The following is an 11,778-nucleotide window of genomic DNA, read 5'->3' as shown; positions in this document are numbered from 1 at the left end:
CACTGAACATACAGTGAATGCAGTGTATCAAGATTTGGAGCCATTAAGCTGATCCACTGAGTTTTTCAGCACTCTCTCCAAAAACTTTTGATTGATCTCGGCTGGTGGATCAACATTCACCATGATTGCTCTTATAAGCGCCATTGTTTGTAACTTTAGGTGGGTGTGCAAAATTGTGTACTTTTCATTGCGTCTTGCTTGAATCTAAGCCGTTTGCATTTCCTGCGGGGCGTCATCTCAAATAGGTGCGGCTGGAAAGTGTAAGCGCGTTGCCTCGCGTGCCTGTCCCTCGATAGGAAATAATGAACTTCACTTATAGCCTCAGTCAAGGTTAATCCAGTGTGCGTGGTTATTAGTCTAGGTGTACAAGCTCGGAACTTGTACAGCACACAGTTGGCATAACTTTGTTTAGTTGCTGCAGTTTTGTTCCATGGCGGAACATGGTGTTGAGAAGCCTTTATGATTAATTAACCATGACAAATTAAAGCACAGCTAATAGAGAAACCGGTTGATCTTTGCATCTCTATATGGATTACACATGCATCGTTATATAGCAGCTGTAAAACTATACAAAGAAACAAATGATTTTTTAACTATCACTCTGACACATACATGTACGGCTGAATGCTGGTCCTCTCATTCATGTTGCTTCTCTCTGTCTACCTGTCTGTTGCCATACACAAAGCGGGGGAGCTTTTGGCTCTTCCCCCTTGTTAAGTTGGGTGGGAAGTAGAAACTAATTTTCATGTGAAGCAACACACCCCTAAAACAACAACCTGTGTACTTACCCCCTAAATGACACTTTTTAACACATTATAATAAAAAGAAATCTGAAAAGTGTTTTGAATTGTAACTAAATTAGCACACTCAGAAGCTCATACTTTTAATATTAAATCTTAAAAAGGGTGGTAAAATAGGTGCCCTTTAAGGTGTCCTTGCTACACATTCTCCATGTACTTACTATAATAATTACAGTTAATTATGAATAATTACATGAAACTAACCCTAAACCTAACCTTCATCCTATCCTACGTATGTGTATGAGTAAGTCTTAATTAATATTAACTCAGTGTTACTAACTTAAGTGAATAGTTATACTGTAACAATGACCCCCTAACTTAAGCACTAGCAATGCTTACTTGTACTTAATGGCAAAGATACTAGTAGCTGATTAGTAGCATGAAAACGGATACCAGTACATCTTTAGATTTAAAGTTAAAACGGCTTGTCATATGCATTTGTCTGTACCATGACTACTAGAGACTCAAGGTAGGACATTTTTTATTTCAGCATTTGTAAAAATCTTTAAGAACAGGAACAATCAAGATTGACCAGTACACAAAAAAGCAGAATGTACACAGTGAATATTTCCCTGTATTACAGTGTCTAGCAAACACCTGCACCGATAAAAATGCTTTTAAAATATCCCTAGATTACCACATACAGTGCTTTTAAAATCACATTCATGTATGATTTGCACATTAAACAGTTCAGACAAAAGTGCACTTGCTGATCAAATTTACATAAATTAAAGAGAATACATAAACTTGTTATTTTTATTATATACTGTGCATAAAATCTATTTTTTTACTCTTTAGCTGTGCATTGGGCATTGGCATGATGCATTATTGGTACCTCTTACACCAGGCATCAGGAAAAGACATTTTGACACTCCTCAGCTGTGGATGAGATTTTGGTTGTGAGCATGTATGCTTTAAGTTTGATAGTAAAATAGAAAGTGCCTGTTAGACATTCTCATGGGGAAGGCAGTGGAGAATACAGAGTTCATGCAGGCATCTGTAATTGAGAATTTAAAAGAAACAAGATGAGAGAGAAAACACTCATGCAGAGTTATTTTAGATTTCATTCTGCATGAGCAAATAATTTTTCCAAACGACTTTCTATTTCAAATAAAGTTTATGCTAAAGCTCTATATTTGGAATCTTTCACACACAAGACTGTTTGTATTACAGCGTAATATATGTCAAGCTGGGGTGCATGACAAGGAAACATGACACTATTTTCAGCAGTGAATCTGATTTTACTGGTGCAACAGAATATACATGCAAGCCCTGAAATTCAAGGCATAAGTAAGATGTGAGAATTGAGGATTATATTTAGGTCTACACACACACACACGAAAATAAATAGATATGAATAAAAGCATATAAGAGTTTTGGTTTCCTCACAGAAACCTTAAGGTAGCACACACATTACTTGGAGTACTTTTAAGGTCATTTTTGTCAGTTTCTTGTATCAAAAAGCATTTTAGCAAGGCATTTTGCTTAAATGTGCAGTATGCAGGATTGACACCTAGTGGTTGAATCATTTCAGTGCAAATTCAAAATATTTAAGAGGATTTATTTCACCTGGCCCCTCCTCATGCGACTGACTCATGCGACTGACTTTGAGCCACTTGTACATTAAGGTAGTGTTCAGAAAAAACAAAACACCAGTGAAGAAACTCGACACAACTTAAACACCTACTGCCAGCTAACGTTTCGGAAGTGTTATAGCAGAGCAACAGAAACAGCGTGCAGAAGTATAAATGCTCGGCTCTGCGCATTGCATGTGCCATGGGTCACGCTGATCACTTGACACAGAAGTAACCCAGGCTTTATGCGTCCTGCATGCCTCATGTATTAACCGCCTGCTGCGCCTTGTGATTTTGCTGTTGTGTGCTGTGTGCTTGTGATTGAAAAAAAGTCTGAGCGGAAAAAGTGTGTTACGTCAGTCACATCTGTTTTATTCTCCAATCAAATGAAAGCAGAGGCGGAGTTTCCATTGAGGTCACAGCAATCTTCGTGTTGTCAAGATGACTATGGAGACTTTTGAAAATGGAGGAGAGACTATAGGCTGCTGTTTTAACTTATCTGGTGCTGTATGACTTCACAAACTTTGAATATCAGAATATTATTAAATATACAATTAAATTATATCAACAGCAACACTCGAGCACAATACGCAGCTGATTCTGTCGTTGCTTAGCGACATAAAAAGCGCACTGCATTTTTTTTTTTTTTCAACAAAAAAGGCAGTGTGGTGCGCCTCGCGTTTTTGGAACATATAAGTGCGTTGTGTGATCAGCCCCTAACCTTTATCTTTTCATTTATTGTTTTTGCATTTTTTAAACATTTCTATTATATATCTGTGTCACACTTAGACAGACTGCTGCTGTCCTTCGAAGGTCGCATTTTGGCCACATCCTCAGCCATGAGGCAGCCTTTAAGACAGAAAAGAAATCTGCTGTGTTTTCCACCAAGGAACCCAGAGTGTTGAAATATAACTGGGTAAACTGGCAGTGGTTGGAGTCACACAGACCAAAACAAAAATGGACATTTCGACACGGAATGCATATTTTCAAGGAGAATAACTGATAATTGTGTATATAATTTATTTTTTTTTTATAATTGTTTTTGAGATAAACAAGTATGTTCACGTAGCATGTTTCTTATCTGCCAAAAATCATGACATTTTTGTGAGTCAAAAGTTGACATACCGCACCTTTGTGCTCTGTTGGAAAAGAAAAACAAAATGGGTTTATGAAAGTTAAGTACATAATGACAAAATGCTAATATTTTTGGGTAAACTATCCCAAATAGGCTTTACAGTTAATGATTGAGCTTCCAGGCCAAGAAAACAGCAGACAGAGCAATCCCTGCTGCAGTTACAACGTGGACATTGTTTATCCTGAATAACTCTGGGCGACCCTCCTCTCTCTGCTCAGGTTGTTGAATAGTTGCAGCAGTAGCAGCATTGCATTCTTGCTCTCGGGCAATGACGGTGGTTGACTTATGATCTGATGCCTCTGCAATATCCACAGATGGCACACAAATATGAGCTACATTTTCAATGCCAACACGGTTCAGGGTTGGTGGTTCCTCAGAGTTGACTCTACTACGTAGCAGCATGCTTGGTGGCTGACCATTCAGGTTTTCAGCAGGCGGCTCCTCTGCAACATGGAATACATGGCGCAATGTCTGATTCTCACTGACAGATTCATAGTGATCCTCCTCAGGCTGGTTATTAGTCAGCAGTGCAGAAGTGTATGAAGGGTTATTTAAGGGCAGAGTGGAAGTGGAGGAAGTGGAGGCCTGGTCTGCAAGACTAGCAACCTGTCGAGATTCTGTGGAAGATGCGGTTTCTCTGCTGATCTCCAAATCACCTGAAACCAATGAGCAAGGATCTTCTTGCAAGACTGGAAGAGTCCCTGCTCGGTTTTGCTGTGGTTCTGGAATCTGAAGGAATCCAGGCTTGCTGAAATATTCCTGTTCTGGAATAACAGAATGGGGAGCATGTGCAACCACTTCAGTAGGTGTAGATGTTGTCGCCTGAGTTGTTCTGTTTGAAATGATTTCGGCATTTGAAACTGGCAAGCCAACACCATTGTGCCTCTGAACAACCTATAGAAAAGACAGAAAATAAGCCACAAAAGGTAACAGAAGACCAGAACCTTAGCCTTACTCAAACTAACTTGGAACTGGGGGTTTTGCACTGTTTGCTTTTAGCAGGAATGTCAAACTCAGTTCCTGGAGGGCCACAGTCCTGCATAGTGTGGTTCCATCCCTGCTCCAACACCTTACCTGTAGGTACCTGTAGATTTCAAACAAGGCCAAAGGACTTAATTAGTCTGATCAGGTGTGTTTAATTAGGGTTGAAACAAAATTTTTGCAGAGCAGAAACTGAGTTTGACCCCTGTGACTTATAGGAAACAAGTAATAGGAACTAGCCGTTATGGCAGTCTTAGAAGAACAAAACTTTCCTGCTGGCATTTAATAACTTTCCTGCTGCCAATAAGAAGTGATGTAAGCCAGTCAACAGTAACATTTAAGCAAAGCATTCAAAAGCAACTGGACCAACAAGATGAACTTACTCAATGTTGTAACACTTTAAAAGACTGTGCCAGTGTTTGGTTTTTGCAAGTGATCAACCAATCACTTACATTACTGGCAGTTCCTATTGATCTGGGTACTTTAAAGTATGAGCTAATTTAGTTGTTTTAAGAGCAATTCACACAAAGTGCATTTTTCCATTCCAATATCATACTTTTCCATTTATTTTCTATGTGAACACACACTTAAAAGAAGTGGATCATAGTTACGCTTGTGTTTTGCAACCTTTTTAGAGGCTTGGACATAAGTCGTTGTGCCAAGTTAAAAGATAAGGTGTAATCGACTTGAACCATGGCTGCAGCCAGTGATCAACGAGATCCAATTGTGTAATATCGGAGTTGTCACCTCAGCAGGCCAAGACCTCGAGGCTTCCGATATGGCGCCAGCACCTGTTCCTTTAAGGTGCTCGTGTTAGAACTGGAGAAGTCAAGAGGAATTCACTGCTTTGCTGAACTCTTCCTTATCCCCTTTACAAACTGCTTTGGATGGCATACCGCCACTATTTCGGAGATGGAGACGGCGCTTACGGATCAAAGCGGCAGGATTACCAAGTTGGAGAACAAAGTTTCTTCGTTAAAAGCCGAATTAACTGCGGCGTCGGATTTAAATGCTACGTTGGGGCCTGCAGTTGATGATTTGATCTCTCGATCGAAGCGACAGAATCTACAAGTGGTTGGCTTTCCAGAGGGGATTGAAGTTAAAAATCCAAGAGAATTCATGATGGAGATTTTCTTTAACACCATGAAAAACATCCTGTCAACCCCGCCTCAAATTGATTGCGCTAATCTTTTGCTTTTTTCTTTTGTTCTGTTAGTTCCAGGGTTGTTATTTGTTTGGAGGAGAACATTTAGGCACATAATTGTACTTTGTTTTTTGTCTCTTTTCTTTTTTTTTACTGAGGTCTTTTTGCCTGATTGATTAATCATTTTTGCACCATAGGAATGGCTGTTTTTAACACAGGACTAAGTGGCAGAGGTTCTTTGGTTTATTTTATTAGCTGGAATGTTCAAGGTTTAGGAGTACTAATCAAACGTTCGAGAGTGTTTTCTCATCTTAAAAATTTTAATTTTGATATAAATTTTTTTACGAGAAACACATCTGTGTGTTAAGGAACACATCAGAATAAGAAAACCATGGATAGGTCATGCGTTTCACTCTAACTTTAACCGTAGAGCCAGGGGTACAGCTACTTTTTTGCATAATTGTGTTAATTTTTCTCCATCACAGATAATTTCCGACCCCGAGGGTCATTTTGTTATTGTTGTTGGTAGTCTCTTTTATATGTCAGTGGTGTTGGTAAACATTTATGCTCCAAACTGGGATAATCCGGCTTTTTTCACTTCTCTTTTTTCATCTATCCCGAACTTGAATTCCCATTACCTTATACCGGGAGGCGATTTCAATTGTGTTATGGACACAAGGCTTGAATGGTCAAATCCTAAAACTTTAGAGCAAACTGCGATGGCTAAGGCAGTGTCTTCTTTCATAGATCAGGTTGGATGTGTTGACCCATGGCGCTTTCTCAACTCATCAAGAAAAGATTTTTCCTTTTTTTCCAGTGATAAAGCTCTCTTACCTTTAGTTAGTACTTCTGAATATTCTGCTGTTGTCATCTCTGATCATACTCCACATTCACTTAACCTAAATATCTTATTGTAGAGGCCGAGCCAATCAGTGGAGGTTTGATTCAGGATTATTATCAGACAAACAATTTTCTGAGCATATAAGTAATAATTGTAACAGACTTAAGTAAAGGTGTTATCTTGCATTTCTTCATGTTTAAAGATCATTTAATTTCTATTATTTGTGGGGGACTTTTATTTTGAAAGGAAATCCGTTTTTTCAGAGCAGAAAATAAATGAGAGAGCAAAAGGTAAAGCGGACGTTTCATAACAGTTTAACTAGAGCTCGTACTGAAAAGGACTGTTTACAAGTTTAATCAGCAACCCCCCGAAAAGGCATAAGGTTTGTTTCATCATATATTGTTAGTGAGAAATACATATTTTGTGAAGATATCTAAGAATGCTGATGTATGTTTTTGTATTGGTTTGCTCAGCTCTTACGGTGATTTCAAGAGTAAAGGAACTTAAATAAAGCAACTTGAAACATCAGTAAAGTTTTGGCCATCATTCGGATGGGGTCTGCTACAGTAAGAGCTTCACCTTCGCTGATTAAGATCCTCGCGGCAGGCGCAGGCGGACGGATATAACGCGACGACGGAAAGGGCATTGCAGTGAGTTATAATCAGCATAGAGCGTGATGGTCTACGGAGCTGAGATGTAAAAGGGTACGAGTTCAATATGGAAATGGATGAAGATGACCAAGAATCTGAGAGGCCGCTCCAAATGGAAAATGAAGGTAATATGGAAACAGATATAAAAGGAGCAATTGAACAAAAAGACAAAAATACATCAGAAGAACAGTGTCATGTACAAGAGAGCACAGAACTCCCTCGACGTTCAGAACGTCCTCATATACCAACAGAGAAAATGCTTGCTTATCAAAAAGAGGAATGTAGAAAGAAAGAAAAAAAATTAACTACATTGTATGAACAATGGAAGTTAGATGCTCGTAAAGCAAGGCAGGATTTAAAAGCTGACATATCTGACAAGCAGCTTGCAGATATCGCTGATTCACTTGAGGATAAAAGGAATGGTATCATGAAAATCTTCATCGATATAAGGGAATTTATTACTCCTGCTGCTGACTTAAGACGTAAAATTGATGCATGTGATGCTGTAACCAATGACATTGTCAAAATAGTGTTAGAAAAAATATCAAATGTAGATGAGTATGATGCAGAAAGAGAAAGGGGGCGTCTAAGTGAACTTTTAGCACACAGTTACGCTCGCTCTATATTTGGTTCCAGTGCTTCACTAATGAGTGTCAACAGCCATTCTGGATCCTCTCGTACAGCAAGAAAACGAGCAGACGCTGCAGCAGAGCTGGCTGCAAAGGAGGCTGAATACAAGATGATGCAAGCAGAAAGGCAACAAAAGGAAAAATTAAGAAATATAGAAGAGCAATTCAAAAAAGATTTAGAAACTCAAAGGTTTGAACTGGAATGTTTGCAAGTAGAAAAGGATATAGAGGTTGCTCGTGCCAGAGTAAAATCCTATGATGAAGAAATAAAGGAGGAAACAAGAAATCAGTCAATAAAAAGTGAAAAGCAGGGGCCGAGAAATGAAAGGCAGCTTCAGGAATCTTATGTTCTTCAGTCAGCATCGCTCAGTGAAGTGTCTCACCTTGCTCAAGCAGTTCAGGACAGCATAGCCATAAACAGGTTACCCCTACCTGAGCCTACAGTGTTCAACGGAGACCCAATACAGTTTGTGGAATGGAAGTCATCATTTATGTCATTAATAGGTAAAAAGGGCATTTCAGCAGCTGACAAGCTTTATTATTTGAAAAAGTATGTGAGTGGCTCAGCGCATAGGTATCTTGAGGGCACCTTTTATCGAAATGATGAAGAAGCGTACAAAGACGCTTGGGACAAGCTTAATAAAAGGTACGGCCAGCCCTTTGTTATACAAAGAGCGTTTAGAGAAAAGCTGTCTAAGTGGCCTAAAATACAGTCCAAAGACGCAGAAGGTTTGAGAACATTTTCAGACTTTTTAAATGCATGTTTGCAAGCCATACCACATATAAAAGGTCTGGAAATATTAAATGACTGTGAAGAAAACCAGAAGCTGGTGCAAAAACTACCTGACTGGATAGCTTCCAGATCGAACCGTCAGGTCACAAAAACCCTCATGGATGACAAAGAGTTTCCAAGTTTCCATGACTTTGTCAATTTCATGACAACAGAAGCAGAAATTATGTGTAATCCCATCACTTCTTTACATGCTCTTCATTCATGTGAGTCACCATATGAGAGAAGAATGTCAAAGGAAACTAAAAGAAGTAAAGCAATTGTTTTTAAGACACAAACAAGTGTAAACAATGACACACAATCAACAGTCAAAGGAAAGTTTACAATGACTAAAACACAGTGTATGTTGTGTCAGGATGACAGTCATCAACTTCATAAGTGTCTGAAATTCATGGAGAAGTCTCTGAAAGACAGAAGAGCCTATGTGAAAGATAACAAACTCTGCTACGGGTGTTTAAAATCGTCCCACCATGCTAAGGAGTGTCGTCGTCGACACACATGTGATGTATGCAAGTTACGACATCCCACATGTCTTCACGATTACAATTATGACAAGGACGGAATCAGAGAATGACCATTGCCCATGGTAAGCAATGTGCATGCAACTGAAAGTGAAACTACTAATGCCATGTCACTTAATATCACAAGAGAAAGTCAGTCAGTCATTACATCGATGATCGTACCAGTATGGGTGTCTTCAGTTAAAAATCCATCCAACGAACAGCTTGTGTATGCATTGCTAGATACACAGAGTGACACTACATTTATTGATAAAGACATTAGTAATACACTGCAAGTAGAGAGTCACCCAGTGAAACTCAAACTAACCACCATGATGGGAGACAATGAGATTATTAGAAGCAATCGAGTAACGGATCTTCAAGTGAGAGGGTACAGTTCCTCAGTACATATCAGTCTTCCTCCTGTATACACAAAGGAGTGTATTCCAGCTAATTATGATCACATACCAACACAGAAAACGGCAATGAACTGGAGTCACTTGAAAGGAATTGCTGACGAAATGGCACCTCTACTCAATTGTGAAGTAGGCTTACTACTTGGCTATAACTGCCCTAGAGAACTAGCTCCAAGACAAGTCATACTAGGTAAAAATGAGGAACCATATGCCATTTTAACAGATTTAGGGTGGAGTATTGTGGGCTGCTCCATACCAAGTATCAATGAATCAACAAGGTTCAGTCTTTGTCAAAGGATAGCTACAAAGGAGATACCAGCTATGACACCTGGGGATGCAGTCCGTATACTTGAATCAGACTTTAAGGACATCACAGTAGATGACAAGACAGTCTCTCAAGAGGACATCATGTTCCTAGACAAACTTAAAGTAGGAATAAAGAAAAATTATCTAGGACATTATGAAATGCCTCTTCCATTTAAGCAACGACCATCCTTGCCGGACAACAGAGAACTTGCATCGATCAGACTCCAACATCTGAACAAGAAGTTTTCCAAAAATGAGAAATACAAAACAGACTACTTCACTTACATGAATGACATTATTGACAGAGGTGATGCAGAAGTGGTAAATGAAGATGAGGGAACCAGTGGTGAAAAATGGTACATACCTCACCATGGGATCTACCACCCAAAAAAGCCAGATAAGCTACGGGTTGTATTCGATTGCTCTGCAAAATTCAAAGGTACAAGTCTCAATGAACATTTACTATCAGGACCAGACATGATAAACAACCTCACGGGAGTCCTTGTAAGGTTCAGAAGGCATCCTATTGCAGTGATATGTGACATTGAAAAAATGTTTCACCAATTTCACGTTCAGGAAAAGGATCGTGATTATCTGCGCTTCTTATGGTGGAAAGATGGAGACACAAATTCAGTTCTTCAAGATTACAGAATGAAAGTGCATCTATTTGGTGCAGTCTCTTCGCCCGGTTGTGCAAACTATGGGCTAAGATATTTAGCCAATGAGTACAGCCAATCACACGCATTAGGCGCTCAGTTCATCACAAGGGATTTTTATGTTGATGATGGAGTTACAAGTGCAGAAACAGTAGAAAAGGCTATACAGTTGACAAAGGAAGCACGGGAGCTGTGTGCAAAGGGTGGTCTTCGACTTCACAAGTTCGTATCAAATGACAACACAGTTTTGCAAAGCATACCAGAATCAGAACGTGCTGTAAACTTTGAAACGAAAGATCTCACCTTCAATGAAATGCCACTCGAAAGAGCTCTGGGAATTCACTGGAACATACAGAGTGATGGTTTCAAATTCCATGTTCCATTAAAGGGTCAGCCTACAACACGTCGTGGCATATTATCCACTGTTGCCTCCATATTTGATCCTTTGGGATTTGTAGCTCCATTTGTTCTCAATGGCAAGAGAATCCTACAGGAAATGTGTCGCCAAGGAACTGGCTGGGATGATACACTTTACCCTGCACTCAAGCCACGGTGGGAGAGATGGCAAAATGACCTTGTCAATCTAGAAAATGTGAACATACCACGATGTTATGTACCTGCTGATTTCGGAAAAGTAGTGAAAACAGAAATGCATCATTTCTCAGATGCGAGTACCTGTGGTTACGGTCAATGTTCTTATCTAAGGATGATAAATGAGGATGATGAAATTCATTGCTCTTTTCTTATTGGCAAAGCCCGGGTTTCTCCTTTAAAGATTATCACAATACCCAGGTTAGAGCTAACTGCAGCTGTAGTATCAGTTAGTATGAGCAATATACTCAGTGAAGAGCTTAACCTCATTGATGTCGACAAATTCTTTTGGACTGACTCAAAGGTAGTTTTGGGTTACATTAATAACGATGCCCGTCGTTTCCACACATTTGTAGCCAATAGAGTCCAAAAAATACGTCAAAGTACAACACCCAATCAATGGCTGTATGTCCCAACATATGAAAACCCAGCAGACAACGCTTCAAGAGGGAGAAGAATCAATGAGCTGCTTTCATCTAATTGGTTCTCTGGGCCCTCATTTTTGTGGGAAAAGGAAATAACAACCACAAATGTTGTGCCAGACCTCCCAGTCGGAGATCCAGAGGTAAAGAAAATTCAGACATTACACACAAAGACCATGGAAAATAAAGATTTTGTAGACCGATTGTCCAAGTTCTCATCTTGGTCTAAGACTATCAAAGCTGTTGCACGCCTTCTGAGATGGATTAAGAAAGATAAAACCAATTCACCAGCATCCGTAAGTGAACAAGAAGACGCTAAATGCTTGATTCTAAAAGGAGTACA

At 39.4% G+C, this 11,778-nt stretch overlaps 1 protein-coding gene across 7 annotated transcripts in view; it reads right to left on the bottom strand.

Moving 5' to 3' along the window:
- Nucleotides 1-1,261: 1,261 nt before the first annotated feature.
- mavs (mitochondrial antiviral signaling protein) overlaps nt 1,262-11,778 on the bottom strand; it is a 31,413-nt gene continuing 20,896 nt past the window's right edge. For 5 of the 7 annotated variants that reach the window (XM_087278130.1, XM_087278131.1, XM_087278128.1 and 2 more), the window contains one exon: nt 1,265-4,403. In XM_087278130.1, the coding sequence (XP_087134256.1) occupies nt 3,612-4,403 (792 nt within the window). In that variant the 3' untranslated portion in view covers nt 1,265-3,611. Of the gene's footprint in view, nt 4,594-11,778 lie in introns of all 7 variants that reach the window. The other 2 variants (NM_001080584.2, NM_001327873.1) reach the window with 2 other exon arrangements.

The sequence above is a fragment of the Danio rerio genome, chromosome 13 (genome assembly GCF_052040795.2).
Source record: "Danio rerio strain M-AB ecotype USA chromosome 13, GRCz13ab, whole genome shotgun sequence".
NCBI classification, from domain to species: domain Eukaryota; kingdom Metazoa; phylum Chordata; class Actinopteri; order Cypriniformes; family Danionidae; genus Danio; species Danio rerio.
Note: the sequence above shows the minus strand (reverse complement) of the source record. Positions and strands in the feature narration are given on the sequence as shown.